The 18,970-nt window shown below is 41.5% G+C and overlaps 1 protein-coding gene across 19 annotated transcripts in view; it reads left to right on the forward strand.

Moving 5' to 3' along the window:
* RIMBP2 (RIMS binding protein 2) overlaps positions 1-18,970 on the forward strand; it is a 591,563-nt gene that overhangs the window by 503,281 nt on the left and 69,312 nt on the right. For 14 of the 19 annotated variants that reach the window (XM_068243476.1, XM_068243541.1, XM_068243461.1 and 11 more), the window contains one exon: positions 12,155-12,862. The exons of the other annotated variants lie outside the window; for them this stretch is intronic. In XM_068243476.1, the coding sequence (XP_068099577.1) occupies positions 12,155-12,862 (708 nt within the window). The remainder of the gene's footprint in view (positions 1-12,154; positions 12,863-18,970) is intronic. 19 annotated transcript variants of the gene reach the window in all.

The raw sequence follows: 18,970 nt of genomic DNA on the forward strand, positions 1-18,970 counted from the left end.
AAGCCTAAGCCAGTAGAATACCAGCAAAAAATATACTACCTGCTCACGGCAGCCAGTCACAGTGGGGCATGGCAAGAGTCCAGGGCAGACGGACACACATACATACAGCGGATGGCTTATTATTATAGATTTTCTTTCAATGCCATTCTATATTTACCTACTTATCACATTTACTACAGATTAGCGATGAGCGTACAATTCTCCTAACATATAAATCTCTGCTGTGTGGGTGGGGAAGCTGCTTAAATTGCTTCATCCCAACATTCAGCCTGCAAGAGGACAGGCACAGATTGAGCTCTGTGAGAGGACTGCCGCCTATAGCAGTGACAATCTCTGGTACAGGAAGTGGCATTCATTTAATAAAGGTGCCTGGAATAAAGGGCTCTGGGAATTGCCGCTAATAGAATATCAGTAAAATTACAGATATTCTATTACTCAATTCCAATAGTAAAATATCTGTAATCTTTACTGATATTTTACTATGTCTTAACTCAACCCTACTCTCATACAAAACCCTCCTTCTACCGATGACTAAACCTAAGACCTAAGCCTACCGATCCCCAACCCTAAGACCTAAGCTTACCGATCCCCAACCCTAAGACCTAAGCCTACCAATCCCCAACCCTAACCCAAATACCTACCGGTAAGCGTACCGCTCCCCAACCCTAAGACCTTACTCTACTGATCCACAACCCTAACCCTAAGACCTAAGCGTACCGATCCCCAACCCCAAGACCTCACTCTACCGATGCCCAACACTAACCCTAAGAACTCCCTCTACCGATGCCTAACCCTAATACCTCCCTCTACCGATGCCTAACCCTAAGACCTCCATATAACTATGCCTAACCCTTAAACCCTCTCCGGGGCACCCAAATTTTGCAAATTGTGGCTTTCATTAAGAGTGCCTATGGGAGCACCCTTTTTTCCACAAGGCTCCTGTGCCCCTTTTTTTCCTGTTCCACAGGAAATGGCCTCTGATTAGGCTCCTGACCATTTTTTAAAAAATGTTTTAAGTGATTTGTTATTATTTATTGATTTTTACATCAATCATAATCAAATAATTTTTATACAGATAAAAATAAGGCAAAGTGCCTACATAGGGCAAGAAAAACATAGTCAAGCTTTAAGTAGTTTGAATAGGGAGGCAGACAGAAGTATAGCTTAGATCTGTGTCTCCATATTGTAACACATGTTTGTTTTTTTAAATTCCTCATTGAGCTAAACGGCAAACAATTCACTGATCTGCATGTAAAAGTATAGGAAATAATAATACAAATAATAATAAATTATTATTACTGTATTTTGAGACATACAAGCTCTGTGAGGGCAGTAGAATGGATAAGCAATAGCACATATGGAGGACTTTGAACAGCTCTCCACAATATGTCACTCATTTGGACTCTATTTTCCTTCCGTCTGTGTTACCAAATGATGATGCCTTTTTATGGCAAAAATACTGGTGCATCTTTTCCAATGTTCTGTTGATTGTTCACATGTTCTGTTAAGCTTAACAGCAACATGTTTTTGAGACCAAATATTCATGGAATCACAGATGTGCTGTGATAATAAATTCTTCTGTGACATTGTGAACAGAAGTACTATAATTATTACACTACAATTCTTATGGCAGTTCTCATCCACTATGAGCAGCTGCATTCTTTACTACTGCATTCTAGTTCAAAACCCCTTAGAGAAAACTGTACCCATTTAGCTTGTGTATTACTTTTCAGCGCAGGTTGCCACCATGTGGCTGCCTTTGGTAGTTTCCACTTTAACTGCAATCATTCTTCTGTAATGGGGTAATCTTTTGGTATTGTAAGATTAGCAAGAACGCATAATAAATATAGAAAGGCAGTGTGAAGACACAGATGTTGCACATTAGATTAACAATCCAAACAAGAAACAATAAAAATAACTGCCAACCAAAACAAAGTGATAGCTGCAAAACTTGGTATGGAGCTGCCTCAGATGGGAAAGCACTGGTTGAACATCGACCACTTAAGGATCACAGGCTGTCCTCCCCTCCCCCACCCCCCACCTCTCCAGTGACCAGGAAACCAGGCTATTTTTTACAATTCAGTGCTCTGCAGTTTTAAAAACTCGCTGCAGAGCATTACAACTTCACACACAAATAACAACCCCCTTTCTGCCCACCAACAAAGCTTTTTGTTGGTGGGCTACGATCGCTGCTGCAGGCTTTTTTTTATTATTAATGTATTCCTCCTTTTTAAATATATATAAAAATGCGTATTTTATGATATTTATCCCTCCTCCCTCCCTCCCCCCAACAGCCAATCACAGTGATCAGCTCTCTTAGGCATCAGCCTATGAGAGCCGATCGCTCTGTGAGCCTCTCCAGGGGACAGCCGAGTGTCACGGCTGTCCCCAGTACAGTGCTGCCATAGATCGCAGCGCTGTACAAATTAACTAGATGGCGGTTTCGCCACCTAACAGTCTGCTAGCGGCGAGCGCCGCCGCTGGTAGACTGAGGATGGAGCAGAGCATTAGCACACGTGATCCCCTGCAAACCACTCCCCCAGGACTTGACACCAATCAGTCAATTCTGACAATATTGTAAGAAACACCTGATCTGCTGAATTCTTGTTCAGGGTCTATGGCTGAAAATATTAGAAGCGAGGGATCAGCAGCAACTGGTTTTGCTTATGGTGGCCACTAATGATCCAATCTTTTTCATCCAATCTTACCAAATCTATGTAGTAGAAGGGTACATTGGTTAAATATATTGAATGGATAATTCAGGCAGTTCCCTTATATTATATAGAAATGGTTTGATCGGATGAAAAAGATTGGCTCATTAGTGGCCACCATAAAAAGTAAATAAATATGGCAGCCTTTATATTGCTCTCAACCAGGGTTCACTTTAATTCAATATACTAACTGCATATCACTAAACACATAATTTGAACATTTTAGGGAATTCACATCTGTATTTGTATAAAAGCAGGTTATTGTTACACTCAGGTTGTCCCCCAGCTTTTCCCCACAGAACTTAAGTACTTCCTGTTTTTAGTATCATAGGCAGAGGGGAGGAGCAGGCTGACAATTGTTGCTTGTTCTTGCTTCTTGCTGCATGAATGGCAGAAGTGAACTAGCATTACCCCCAGAAGTACGCAAGCACATGCAAAGAGCTATTGACTTTACTTGTTGTTTTTTATATTTTTAATGGTGTTTACGTATGTGAAACTGGAGAGTATTTTTGGCTCCACACATCAAACAGCAAAGTAAGCTTTGGCATAATGGCAAGATATTAGAAAGCGAATGATGTAAGTAGGATTCGTTTGGAAAGATTTCTTTACTACAGAGTTTTAACAAGTAAACAAAAAGCCCATGATGTCTTCTCATATTTGCTTAATAAAATCACTACTGCAATATCTCTACATAATAGTTTGTGGGGTATGTTTAAGGTCGCTTGCACACTTGGGCACTGTGTTGCCCTGGGTTACACTTCTCTGCCAAAAGGGCCATGCAAGTCTATGGAAAATTGCACAGTTTGCATAAGACGACACAGTAAGCAAGAATTGAAACAAATCCCTTCAATCCAAACAAAGAGACTGCAACACATCACTGCATGATCCATGCCTACAGCACAGATTATACAGCAAGTGATGGGCAATGCAAGTCAATGGGCGACGCAGCAAGTGTGCACGATGGGATTGCGGTGCGACACAGCGTTCATATGCGGACTGATGCATGTCCCAGTAGATAAATACTGTAGTATATTGCCTCCATTAATGGGGATATCCCAATTAGATGAATTCCAGAGGGAGAAAGGGGGAGAAGCAGGGAGCAGTTGTTGAGTTCTGTTCCTAGGGTGCATGATAACCATACTTCAGATGGCACTGTTTTTGTTGTTACTACTTTTAGCCTGGAGTACAATCGTATAATTTCCATTAGTAAAAAATTATTTACCAGTACTGCATGCTGACAAACTTATCCACACTGTTCTCACTACAGGAGTCAAATTTGCTAGCAGACGGGCTTCTACTCTGGGGAGTATTCTTTCCCCAAGTATGTTCTCCTCTAGCTTGCGTCGTCCATGTTTTTTGGACATGGTGAGTTTTTGTAAGTGTGGTATGTCAACATGTCAGCACTGTCACACGCTCTCTTTTTTTTAATCGATTGTCTCCTTGTCCAGTGGGAAAAGATCCCCGATTAGACAATATCTCAATTGTCACACAAAATTTGTTGTGTATCTCATCTCCTGTTCTATTTGTTGTGTCCAGTATGTTGGATGCACCACCCATCATTTATAACAACATATCTCTGAGCACTATTGGGGCTCAGTTTGGCTCACAACAGAAATCCCAAATGTTGCGAGACATTTCTGCCAGGTTCACCTTGGCGAGATGTCTTCTTTTTCCTTTCAGGGCATGAATGTGTCTCCAGACCAGGCTGAGGAGGATATTTACATGTTGTTATTAACCAGGGAGGCATATTGGATATTCCAATTAGGAACACACTCACTGCATGGTTTGAACAAAAGATGGGATCTAAGTTGTATCATCTTACTGGCTTTTACACTAGACCTCCTGTTTTTATATTGCTATTTTCATTTCTATTAATACTGCCGCCAGGTTGCCATTACTTTTTTTAATGATCCTTTCTGTGAGTCTTTCTATTATTGGGGTCCATTTATGCATTTATCATCATTAAATCATTACTCACAATTATTAGCTCCCCTTTTTTCATGTGATCATTTGCTTCCAGTGGCATAGCATTAGTGGGTGCAGAGGTAGTGACCGCATCGGGGCCCTTGGGCCAGAGGAACACCGAAGGGTCCACCCTCTATCACAGTATTAACTCTCTATTGGTCCTCTGCTGGTAAAAATCACTTCTATAGATGCTTTGAATAGTAGTAATCCTTAACACACTGTTCTCCATCCCCGTCTTGCATCTCTGATGCTGTGGTTGTCCTTGGCAGGTTTTGGTACGCCATATCAATTGTTATGTACAGACTGCTTTTGGGGGCCCCATGTAAAACATGCACCAGGACCCATAGCTCCTTGGCTACGCCACTGTTTACTTCTATATGTCTATATATCTTTGTGGGATTTTCCCTATTTTATCTTAGCCTTTCTCCCCTCCTCTTCCTTCAACTAACCAATGAAATAAAAAATTTGAATTCCATATAAAAATGATGTAGTGTGTTTGATTAGCTACATGAGACTGTAATTAGCCTTATCAGAAACTGTGACTCACAGTGCCATGGCTCTGCCTGTACAGGACAAGACTGAGGCTTTAGACACTAATGGCTTTGGACACCTATGAATGTTTGTGGTTTCCTGCAAAACATGTACAGTTTTTGGGCCTTGAGGACAGGGTTGGGTAGCTCTGCTTTAACCCTTTCTGTGCTCCCTGCAAGTTAATCCTGTTAATTTTGGGGAGAATTCCATACATTCTTTAAAAAGGTTTTTTTTTGTCCCCTAAAGGTTATGCCTAATCTTTTATAGCAGAGAAGTTCTGAGTTTAGACCCACTTAAAGGGATCTTTAAGCCTACAAAATAAAATCCGTTTTAGTCACCTGGGGCTTCTACCAGCCCCCTGCAGCTGTCCTGTGCCCTCACAGCCACGATCGGAATCCTCCTGTCCCCTCGCCGTAACCTACTTTCACTTCTGGCTGACAGGCTTACTGCGCCTGCGCAGGCCTGGCCACGTGTCTCCTTCTACGTGCTCCCGTCCTCAATAACGCCCTGCGCAGGCACAGGATGCTACTGCGGACAGGAACATGTAGAAGGCTACGCGTGGCCAGGCCTGTTGACAAACTAAAAGTAACTGGCGGTGGGGACAGGAGGATCCAATCGTGACTGTGAGGGCACTGAACAGCTGCAGGGGGCTGTTAGAAGCCCCAGGTGAGTAAAACTGATTTTGCTTTTGTATACTTAAAGGGGCACTATGGCGAAAAATTATGTTTTATAGCCACTGTACTATGCCTAGCTGTTTGTAGAGCATAGTAGCTTACATGTAGTGAGGCACAGGGGCTTTTTTTTTAAACACTGACATCACCTTGTATACATTATCAGTCACGTCGGCAGAAGTACCTTTCCGACGCCACTTAGCCTGTTCCATGTAGTTGTAGGGAGGCAACTTTCCCTGTTGCTGTAACTGACGTTACAGTTTTCCCCTCTCTGCAGCGCTGGAAGGTTTGTTCTAAATTTCAACTGCACGATCGTGCAGTTATAGTGATCCCCCATGAGCCGTAAAGAGTAGCAGCTTATGTGCTGTGAGGGGAGTGGAACGCACCCTCCCTCTTACGTGAGACGCAACTGCATGTGAGGAGGACTGTGGAGGAATGCATCATCATTACTGATGACGCTGCCCGGCAAGGACCCCTGTAGCTGAAGCTGGCATGTGCTGCGCAGACAGAGCGGCAGCTTGCAGAGCAGACACAAGCGCTGTAGCTGTGTCCTGCTAATTGTACAGTAGTTGTGATTGTTGTTTTTTTTGTGGTGAGTTTTTTTTTTTTTACCCAATCGTTTTTTCAGTATTTTTTTTCTAAAGCAAATTGCAGGTAGTTATTCATTTTTTTTTTATTACTCTGGCTGAATAACTACCTGCAATTTGCTTTAGAAAAATTATACTGAAAAAACGATTGGGTAAAAAAAAAAAATTCACCACAAAAAAAAACAATCACAACTACTGTACAATTAGCAGGACACAGCTACAGCGCTTGTGTCTGCTCTGCAAGCTGCCGCTCTGTCTGCGCAGCACATGCCAGCTTCAGCTACAGGGGTCCTTGCCGGGCAGCGTCATCAGTAATGATGATGCATTCCTCCACAGTCCTCCTCACATGCAGTTGCGTCTCACGTAAGAGGGAGGGTGCGTTCCACTCCCCTCACAGCACATAAGCTGCTACTCTTTATGGCTCATGGGGGATCACTATAACTGCACGATCGTGCAGTTGAAATTTAGAACAAACCTTCCAGCGCTGCAGAGAGGGGAAAACTGTAACGTCAGTTACAGCAACAGGGAAAGTTGCCTCCCTACAACTACATGGAACAGGCTAAGTGGCGTTGGAAAGGTACTTCTGCCGACGTGACTGATAATGTATACAAGGTGATGTCAGTGTTTAAAAAAAAAGCCCCTGTGCCTCACTACATGTAAGCCACTATGCTCTACAAACAGCTAGGCATAGTACAGTGGCTATAAAACATAATTTTTCGACATAGTGCCCCTTTAAGTGTCTCTTTAAAGAATTTCATATGGTACCCATCCATGGTACAATAAAAATATTTAATTTTCCCTTTTTTTCAACCAAAACGATCGAATTAAATGAAAGTTGGAAAGAATCCTTTTTTTATCAAGAAAAATGAACTATTATCCCATTTTTTTCTTTAAAGGATACCCGAACTGACATGTGACATAAGGTATGCAAGTGGCTGACTCAGTTCTGACCCAGACAGACAGACTACAGCGTAACCCTCACTGATAAGAAATTCCAACTATAAAACACTTTCCTAGGAGAAAATGGCTTCTGAGATCAAGAAAGAGGTAAAAAAAGGGGAATTTCTTATCAATGAGGGTCACACTGTAGTCACTTCCTGTCTGAGTCAGGACTGAGTCAGTTAATTGCATACCTGATATTTAACTCTTTCAGGCAGAGAAAGACAAAAAGGAACACAGCATAGTTGTTTGTGTGCTAGGCACTGTACATACACATGTTTATCTTATCATGTCCCATGTCACTTCGGGTATCCTTTAAAAATCTGATCAGACATGTTGGAAAAATCTTTATATTCAGAATACTCGAACTAAATGATCTAATCGAAAAAAAATGAAAAATTGTACCATGTATGGGCACCTTTGGAGAATATGTATTAAAAAAATAAATAAATACATTCAAGAAAAAAAAAGAAAGGAAAGAAAATTCATTAGTGGCTGTAAACTACAGGATTTATTAAGCATTTTTTTCCAGTTTGATTTAGTGAGCTGATGCAAGATAAATTGTCACTGAACCTAGAAAATGTAGGGTACTCTAACATGAGCTTCTATATTTAATTAAGAGACTTCTATTAGACTATGTAGGTCACCCACACATCATGCATAATAATTTAGTGACTTTAACTTTTTTATACTCTGTCTTTTCTAGATTTGCCTACTCTTGCATAATGAGAATATACAATCTCTAAGAATCGTGTTTTAATAAAATTGCATTATGCACTATATCTAATAATGAACATTGTGCTCAGTGACATTTATAGTGAAGTCTATGCTAACAGACATGTTAGTTATTCCTGTACTGCTGGGGATAGCCACATACTGTCCTACCCATCTTCACTATCTTGTCTGCTCTCTGGTAATTGCAGAATCAGCCAATCACTACACTTGGGGCTAATTTACTAAGTCTTGTACGAAGAAAACTGGAACAGTTGCCAGGCACAACCAATCAGCTGACATACGCAAAATGAAACCTGGATTATCAATAGTTACACTGGACAACTGCTTCATGGTGCCTGCCATTTTCTTTGTGTTACCTGCCTTTCAGCAGTTACCTTCATTTCTCTTTTCCTCCTGCATAAATCAAATACAAATCAGAGGACATACTAGTTTACATACAGTGGCCATATCAAATGAAACAATATACCTGAAAATAAAATCTTCTCTTCAGCATTCTGCCATTTTCAGAGAATTCCCTCGCTACCCTGAAGAACCACAAGCCTGAGTAGACATGATATGCCACTCCCTTTGCCATAACAGATAAATTTGCCAATACACTTAAAACGGGTGGAGGGGCCCAATGCATAAAAGATAGGCTAATAAGCTGTTAATCATCTAAACAGAGAGGAAATCTTACATCTCTTTAAGAATTTGTACCAGTTTATTGAAAAAAGGTATTTTATTCAAGCACATAAAATTGACGAGTTTCGTGGGTACTTGCCCGCTCCCTCAGGTCAATGAAAAAACAGGTGCCTATAATAAATTGTATACATATTCTAAAAATTATTATATGAAAAAGTTATTATATAAAATATAAAAACAGCTATTACAGTTCAAAAAAACTTTAAGTATACCTCTAAAATAGTAATAATAATAATAATAAATATGCATAACATCTGCATTCAAATCTATTGACAGGTGTAGTCAATTTGGTATGTTTGGGGTTAAACATATTTGGCAATAGCTTGCAACCACTTGTAGCATAAAATCACTTCTGGTTTCACAACCAATAGTAATATTTTGGGGGCAGTTCTCAAAACAGTTAAGACAAAAGAATAAGGATGTATATTTGGGTGCACTGCACAACTGTATCTGCTCTTGAGTGTAGTACATATGGGAAATTGAACTGACAAGCAAAATGAACACTTTTCAGTGTGAATAGGTCTGTGATCACAGCTCAGTGATGTGCAGTTTCAAAGGTGAGCTTTTTTAGGAGTCCATTACTCCCTATTTCATAAGCACATGCAGCAATTTTTGCAGATGATCGCCATTCTGTTCATAATGTGAAGGGAGCTGCAAAAAGGCAGATACTTACCTAAGGACTTGGAAGGCTCTGGATCCTACAGAGCAGTGGTGGCAAACCTTTTCGAGAAGATGGCGCCTGAAGCACTGTACTGGAGACACAAATAGTCTCCAGTGCAGGGCTTCGGACGCCATTTTCCCGTAGCTGTGCTCTGCCTGCCGGAAGACTATCCAGGCTGGAGCGGGGCTGCGGGCTATGAACTGGCGCAGCGTCTATTAGACGCTGCAGCCAGTTCAATGCAATTATACGGTGGCCAGATGAGCAGCGATGGCGTGCCTGCAGATGAGGCTACGCGTGCTGGGTCTGGCACGCGTGCCATAGGTTTGCCATCGCTGCTGTAGAGCCTTCTCTGTCCCCTCTTGCTCCCCTCGTTCCAGCATTGTCACCCCCGTTGTGTGTATTCAACCAACTGGTCGAATACATGTCTGTGAGCCCTTGGGACGCTTTGGAAGCACTCTTGTCCCAGAGTGCTTCTGAAGATGGGCGGCTCCATATTGCGCATGCATGAGCGCATATACTGTACATGCATGCACAGTACAGAGCCGCCCATCTTCAGAATCTCTCAGGGACACGAGTGATTCCAAAGTCTCCCTCGGCGGCAAATTTACTCGAGGTGCTGGAATGAGGAGAACGAGAAAGGACAGGTAGGCTCTATAAGATCCAAAGACTTCTTTGTCCGTAGGTACTTATCTGTCTTTTTGATTTTAATTCACTTCACATTTACTTTAAGCCTTGTACACAAATTAGATGAAACTCAGCTGACGCAGCCAATAATGATCATCTCTGCCAAGAATCTAGCCAACTAGTACCTGTATCGATGTTTTCCCACCTCAACCGTTCACCAATTGACCCAGGAGTATGGAGTGCTTGATGTAATCCCGATATATCCACAGGTTTGCTACGCTCTCTGGTAACGCTGGAGGGCTTCCCCGATCATGTGACAACCCAAACTTCCGGTTTCCGCACTTCTGCGTGTCACACTGGTTGCCGGCGTCTGCTGATTTCAATCAGGGCACTCTAACACTAAACTGTAATAGAGGAAGCGAACAATAGTGCACACTGTGGTGTAAATCAGCCACACATGGGGGAGCCACTTACTAGCAAGATTCTTGTCTATTAGCAGTATTGCAATGTAGCCTCCACTACCCGACTTGAGTTTTGGCTTTTGCCTTCGTCAGGGGGTGAACTGTTGAGGTGGGAAATCATCGGTACAGGTACTGTCTTACATTCCTGAGACATCACGTTTACAGAGTAGTCTGTTATCTGCGCTGAGGTACTTTGCTCTTTTTCTCCTAGCAACAGAACATGTTGCTAGCCTAAGGGCTAGCAAGGAATCTACAGTGTCGGCCCTGCAATGTCACCTGAAGGATTTAGTCCCGATGAATGCTTTCTTGTTTATCACTAAAGTTCTCACAACAGTTCCAGGGAAAGGATGAGTGCAGGGTAAGGTCTATGCTTCTTAAAAGGGCTAGGACTATGGGAAAACAATACCTTGCTGAAACTGAGAAATGCATTGCAGGTACCTTTGAAGATAAGCTGCTTTACAGGCAGGGATGTTTTTTCTTGTTCCTTGCTGAGAGCCACATTACATCTGAAAGTTACACTGTTTGCACCAGGATTGTACTGGCCCAGGTTGGAGACTGTACTGGCCCAGGTTGGCCCAGGTTGGAGACTCCTGAAAACTCACTTTCCACATGCTAAAGAAAAAAACAAGTAGAAAACAAGAAAAATGTAGAAAAAGAAAAATGTCTGTCGGTGGTTTGGTTTGATGACTTTGCACTACAAGAAGTGCCACAGTTATGGGTTGTGGTATCTGTTGGAGAATTCTCATTTACTGTACACTGTAAATTATCCATGATCTTCCATAAAATATTTCACACTGCATTCAATAAATAGCCAGCAACGGGTTAACGAGAAATTATTGATTTGTTTCACTTCAGTTGCTCATACAATGATGATATTGCAAATTTGGCATGATAAAAGGTTTTCATTTCAACAAGTGACCTTCTCTGATCTGGTCGTTACTTGCTTAGTATTTTGTTGCATTGATTTCTAGCATGCGTTACAAGCTGAGATATCCAACTAACCAATCATGTAATGACCAAGCCAAGCCTACATGCATTGCAGATGGATATCCCTGTTACTTCAGCCTTACTCTTGTGATGTACTAAATGTGAATGGTTTTGCATTTACTACTAATAAATTAACTTTGACATCAGCAAACTTATGACTTTATAGTCAGGAACAGGTCTCATCAGATGTGTGCTCAATCTAAGCATCACATTGGCTGTCTGTGTGCAGCATCAACCCCTGCATGGTTCTATTCTTACTATAGCACTGGTATGCTAAGCTCTCATTGTTTGTACTGATATTATGTTCTCTCTGACACCAGCTAAGCTCCTAATCATGTCTTTATTTTCACAGATTCCCATTCAGAGCATGAACCTTTCCTTCACAGAGTAAACTTGCATGCCTTAAGTTTTCCATTGCCTCTAAAAACTAACCCTGTCTTTATTTTTTTTTTCTTTCTCTTCCTCTACCTCTTTATCCATGTTACCGTCTTTTTTTGTTTTTGTTTTTTTGTTGTATTGCACTTGTTGGATTTTGTGTTTTTATATTTTTGTTGTTGGTTCATTCTATTTTTTTTCCCGTATTGTCTATGAACCTGTGCAGTCTTCTAAGACTGGGCCCAGAGAGCCTGCTTTACAGGAGCAGCTGGACTTTTCTCCTCAGCAGTCCCACTGTAAAAAACTTTTCAGTATTCCTGAAGTTGCAGAGGAAGAAAGTGGAGAACACTCAGAGGTCTTCCATAGAGGGTGTTCCGTAGGCATGGCTTATAGAACCACAGGAGGAACCGTAGCTAGACCTAATAAGGTGCCAAGGGCTAGTAGTCAAGATGGGCGACACCCGATCCCATGGCATTTCTCTAAGTGTAGGTTTAATGGGGCCCCTCCATACTCAGATGATTTTACATGTGAAGGGAGCAAACTTGGACCTCTCTCCAGGAGCCCAGACAGCGGCTTGGATTGTGGAAGTGAAGAAGAAGAAGCCCGTAACCATTTCAGGAAAGGCTGCAGCACCATTACTAGAAATACCACACACGAGTCACAGCCCAATTCTGTATGTCCTAGAGACACAAAGCAAATATTGACACGCAGGAAAACCCTCACCAGGCAAAGCAGCGTGGAGGAGGATTTTGGTGATGTGAGCTCAAACTTTGTAGATAACACAAGTGCTTCGAAGTGCCACAGTGAAAGCCATGAACTGCCGCCATGTGTCAGGGAATTCAGTGACTATACATGCCGGAAAACAGATGTATATGAGAAAAACTGTAGGAAATCACTTTTAAGGCCAACTCACAGAGACACAGAAAACTCTCTGGTGTGTTCAAAAAAAATCTTTATCGCCATCTGCTTGCCAAATCACTTGTGGGCATTTTGTTTCCTTTTTCTTCCCATTTTATGTGGGCTTCCATTTGGGATCTGCTAATTACCTGCAGTTTATCACGCTTTTGATTTCTCAATCCGTAATTGCTTCCCAGGCTTTAGATCACGCTAACCCCCCTCTTCTTTTGCTTGTAGTTAAAATAATTTGCTGCCTTTATGTTTGTCTGTTTATTTAAGAGAAATGATACCTATAATTGCCAGCTCTTATTTTCCATATTTATTTTACAGGACAACTGAAACTACATTTGACTTAAGGGTTAGCTGAAGGATTTTTACCTTAATTTCACAGTGAGGTTTTACTCTGTTACAGAGAGTCCACAAGTCGTTTTATGTTCTCTGTCTAGGTGTAATTATGTTTTAATAGAGTATTGTGAACATTTCTTCTTCCCAATTAAGCATGCAGCAGAAACGACACAACCCTCAATTAGGGAATAAAGTGAAACTAAAGAAATATTGGATAACAACTGGTATTTGGGTTGGGCATGTCTTGAACCAGCCATACACTATTAGATAATCCCATTATTCTGAAAACAGTCCCTATATAGCTGATTAGAAATCAATCACATACAGGACCGGTTTTAGCTCCAATGGGGCCCCTAGGCAAAAGTAACTTGGGGGCCCCCCTGACCCTCCCTTCACTTATGGAACCCCCCATCACTGATGAGATTCCCCTCTTACTTAATGGCCAGCTGTGCTCCCATCTTAGGTGGTCTCTAGATATTCACCCCAAGATTAAGTACCTTCCCCCCCCTCCAGTATAGGTAGCTAAATGTGTTCCCCAATCCCCATGGTTAGATACCCCCCAGTATATAGCCCGCCCATGATTGCCTCCCCACCCTTCCAATACAGATAGCTAGATGTTCCCCACCCCCTTCCCCAGGATTAGATTGCCCCCACCCCATATGTAGTGCAATGTGCAGTGCAGCAGAAGGGCCGAGGGTACAACTCACCTGTAAGCGTTGCCGTGAAAATAAGAAAATCTTCTCCACTTCACACAGTCACGGCGTCTCCTCTTCTTACTCCTCCAGCGGTGCAGCACTGAGAGGCGCCACTAGAGGGCAGCAAAGAGGAGATGCTGGTCTATGTATAGTGGAGAAGACTTTCTGAACTTCTTGGCAACACTGACTGGGTGAGTGAACCCTCGGCTGTAGCGCTGCACACCACTTTGCATATGTAAGGGGGGGGGGGTGCAAGGGGAACACTTGGGGGGCCCCAGAAACCTTCTCCTGTCTGCCACTGCTGATCACCTCCACCACCCTCACTACACATGCTGCGGTACACAGCAGCCGCTACATTACATTTTTATTAGAAGATGCCTGGGGGCCCCTATGCACTCTGGGGCCTGGGGGCAATTGCCCCCCTTGCCTTAATTGTAGTGCTGGCCCTGATCATATATTACTGATTTATTGCCATCTTGCACCAATTTAAAGAGAGTCTGAAGCGAGAATAAATCTCGCTTCAGACCTCATAGATAGCAGGGGCATGTGTGCCCCTGCTAAAACGCCGCTATCCCGCGGCTTAACGGGGGTCCCTTCACCCCCAAATCCCCTCGGTGCAGCGGGGGAGCGCTTCCTGGTTGGGGCAGGGCTAACCGCCGCAGCCCTGCCCCACGTGCGTCTGTCAGCGCGTATCTCCGCCTCTCCCCCGCCCCTCTTAGTCTTCCTTCACTGAGAGGGACGGGGGAGAGGCGGCGATGCGCCTCTGATAGACGCGACTGGAGGCAGGGCTGCAGCCGTTAGCCCTGCCTCCAGGAAGCAATAAATCACGACCAAATCTACGACCAAGTATTGCGGGGGTGGGTTTGGGGGTGAAGGGACCCCCGTTTAGCGGCGCGATAGCGGCGGTTTAGCAGGGGCACACATGCCCCTGCTAACTATGAGCTCTGAAGCGAGATTTATTCTCGCTTCAGAGTCTCTTTAAGCAGAAATAAGTTTGACAATAAGTCAAAATTTTGCCATTGCTATTTCCTTATCAATGCAGTGCAAAGTTATGCGGCCTTCAATCCCCTACTGATACCACCCAATCCATTTATAAATTAATTTTCATTAGTGTTTCAAAATTGATTAGGGTCCATTTCCACTTATTCTGAATATGCAGCGCACGCTGCATGCGAGCTGGGCGGGGAAACACTGCCTATTCAGACAATAGTTTGTCATACAAATGTCAAGTAGATTCTGGATGGTATGTAGCAGTGTTCCGTAGCACACATCTGAATCACTTCAAGCCTTGCATGGCACGGCTATATAAAATGTGTGCCGTGTCCAATTCGGAATCGGAAATGGCACCCTGTGAAAATAGGCCCTTAACTGAGGCCTAGAATTTTTTTTTTTACTTTGATTTTGATTGGGTATATAAACATAGCATCGTACAGATTCAGCTTTTTAAATAACAGGTGGACAGTGGAGATCCTTTGCTTGACTATTTCCTGGTGACACACACAGTGCAATCGCTATTGTTTATTAATCTTTTGCCATTAGATTCCTCACCTCACCTATGAAATGCGTCTGTATTTGTAGCAAAAAAAAATGTTCTGGGAATATACAGTAGTTAGAAAAAAAAATAGCATAACACTACACTAATATCAACTGTGCTTAACCACTTCTCTACCACGGGGTTTTTCACCTAAAAACCACAGCAATTTTCACATTTAAGGGAGGCAAGGGTTAATGGGCTTAATGGGGGTATAATTTATTTAAGAAAAACCTCACTGATGCTGATCAGCCACTAATGCTGTGTTAGTTATCTGAGATCCTCTCACGAGTGATCTCAGTAACTGTAACAGCATAGTGACTGATACAATGTTTACACACATTCTGCATGAATAAGCACTGTCATTGGCTTTGTGAACACATGTTCACATCAGCCAATCACAGACCAGCGGGTGCCCGACGCGTATGCACGTCCGCGTGCACGCGAACGCGGACGCGAACGCGGACGCGAACGCGATCGCGCACAGCAGGAAAATAAACAGGAGTTGCCTATCTACGCCCCTGTGACTCAGGTGAATTTTAAAGGGGCGTAGATAAGCGTGGCAGAGGTTGTTAAGTGGTTAAGTAATGCATTGATTTATTTATTTTGCTTCTTGGTGTTTTTTTATGAACTTAAAAAACCCCAAAAAACTGAAGGTTCTTGCAATTATTCAGCTTTCTGTGAGGAACAAAGTTCTCCCATGATACATCACTGCTAAATATGCAAAGCATCCCTTTGTTTCCCTTAGAGCCAGACACACATCCAAAACCACTGGTGTGAAACGTATGCTTACATGGCCTACTAATTGTACAGAGCCCTGTTAATCCTACATGAATACAACTGTTTCGGGATTAGATGCTCCTCTTCAGTGCAAAGCACTGTCATCTGAAATATTCATAATATTTGAAATACTGACTCGGGATTGCTGGACAGGGTACTGTATTCCTGTGGAAGTGGTGATTGCCTGGTGTGAAGTCAGTGTCTGAACCATTGTCAAGTCCCATACTATTCCCCATATTGTTCCCCATACTATTCTATTGTCTTTGGTCTTTTTTTCCCCAGCAACACCACACTGTCATGAAGAAGTGTTGTGAACAGTAATTTCTTGGCTTCTAAAATTGTCTCAATGCCGAAAAACTTGTGGCTCCAATTTATAAAAGGTTGTCATTCTAGATTTTCATCCTCCATGCCACGTCACATATGTATCTTCACATATCAACAATTCACTGCTAATTATGAAGCAGAAACAATTAAAATGCAATTCAAGGGGGGTGTTTTAGTTTTACATAGTGTGGAAAGAGATTACAAAACAAGTGTTGGGAGTTATTGCTGTCTTTGTTCTCATTGAAGAGATTTTCCCTTTCTCTTTGTCTTCCATGGAGTATTGTTAGTGGTAGTCTCATGGATAGAAAATGAGGGGTTGCAATAAAAAGTGGCCAGACTATAAACCATAACCCTTCCCCACTCTACAAAAAAAAAGTTATTTCTTGCCTTCTCTGTCAAGCTTAAAGAAATGTTCCTGTGTGTTTAGGATGTAATAGAATCTGATGGGGACACAGCACAGCACTAAGGGCCATATGCAATTCACGTTTTCTCCTGAGTTTTCTCCTTGGAGATCATTTTTCATCTTGAATTTAAAATAAATTTTAGCACTCTGCAATTGCGCAATTGAAAAAGTATCAAAAATAGGTGAAAAAATACTGCTAAAGCTACTTCGAGTATTTTCTGGCTTGCTGGAGGTTTAAATGCATTTTATTTACACGTTGTACAAATATCACCTAGGAGAAAACTCTGCTGAAAAAGTTAATTGCATATTGGCCTAGATGTCTAATAAAGTAAAATACCTTATGTTACACTCAAAAACAAATCTATTTGTTTTTCTTGCATTTGGCCTTTAAAATGGAACTGCAGCATGATGCAAGTTACTGTAAAAAACGAAATATAAATGGAGGCTCGTAAGCTGTAGTCTTAATATTGAAGGAGCGATCCTAGGATGGTGGATCAGCTAAATCTACAATGCTGAATCAGCTTTACTGGATGTGACCACTAAAGAGAGTCAACACCTCTCTATTTTGGTCAGTGGACTTTGCCAGCTCTGAAATGCTGGTACCATTGTTACCATTTTGGGTTGTGCAGTTTACTTCAACAAAGCTGCACATTTCTGGAAAAAGGCTTTCCTGTTGTAAAATATGCTCCGATCTTTGGAATAAAAATCAGAGAAATCAAAGGGCATCAGTGGTTTCATTTTCACTGAGTTAGCTTATTTTGATATATGAATATCTCTACAAATATTTTTAAGTTTATATCTACTGCCACTTTGTTTATAGGCCCTTTGGTATGCTTTTTATTTAATTACTTACTTTGTAATTTTTGTGAGCTTTGATGCAGATGTGAGGGAAGAATTATTATACTTAATCGTCTGCCTTGCTTCTCATTTATAAAAATATCTGTTAAATGACCTGCCTGTCCTGTATCACCCGCTGAGTGAGGAAATGACTTAAATATTCACCAATTAGATTCATACTTCACAGGAAAGTGACTGTTGTGAAGTTAGCACTATATATATTGTAATTTACCTACTTTGATGAGTAAAGTCACTTGCCCTATGTTTTTATGTTTTTATTTTTTATTTATTTTAGTCAATGTTTTTTGTCAACTTTCAACCTGTTAATATTTTTTTTTTCTTGCAACAGTGACCTTTTTTATTTGTTTCATGTAATAAATGTTAAATTAGAAAATGTAAATTTCTCTGAAATTTCTTATCACCTTAGCATCCTGTGATGGATTTCTTAACTAATATAAATCTTTTCCAATATGCCTGACTTTTCATGAATGTGTTTTTCTAATTACAGTATTGTTAGATCTTCATCACATGCATCAATGTGCTGAGATGCATTTTAATTCTCTCTCAGGAATAAAACTCTACACTGTACAGTTTCTTAGTTCAAATGCAATTGGTATGTTCAAAACATACAAAACCATTTTAAAAGAAATCTGGAAATATCTGCATTAATCTTTAATCTTCTTTTTATTTGTATTTGCATTTGAAGAGATAAGAATAGACACTTAAAAACAGAATATACCGTGTAAATGGAATCCATAGTTTTATTTTCAATATATTTAATTTATTTGTTATATTTAGTTCTAAAGGATACATTAGTTAGATTATTTTTAAATTAAAATCACAGGATATGTAAATTAATATTTTTGTAGTTCTAGTTGGCTTGACTGGTACATATCACACGCAGAAAACATGCATTACCACTGTAACAATAAAGTCCAAAGAAAATCTAAAAATGTGTTGAAAGTTTTCTATAAAATATATCCCGGGGGCAAACCTAGGATTTTATTTGGAAGGGGGGGGGGGGGGGGGGTGATTCCTAAGAGGTCTCTTTTGCCAAGCCGCACACTACTGTGCATGCACTGGCGCAGCGATTTTCCACAAAATACACGTGTTTGCCCAAACAATTCACATGATTTCCCCCTTTAGTATAGGTTGTCCCCTCCTTTAGTATAGGTAGCATTGTGCCATTCCCACCACCCCTTTAGTATAGGTAGCCATGTGTGCCCCATT

The sequence above is a fragment of the Hyperolius riggenbachi genome, chromosome 1, assembly GCF_040937935.1.
Source record: "Hyperolius riggenbachi isolate aHypRig1 chromosome 1, aHypRig1.pri, whole genome shotgun sequence".
Lineage (NCBI taxonomy): Eukaryota > Metazoa > Chordata > Amphibia > Anura > Hyperoliidae > Hyperolius > Hyperolius riggenbachi.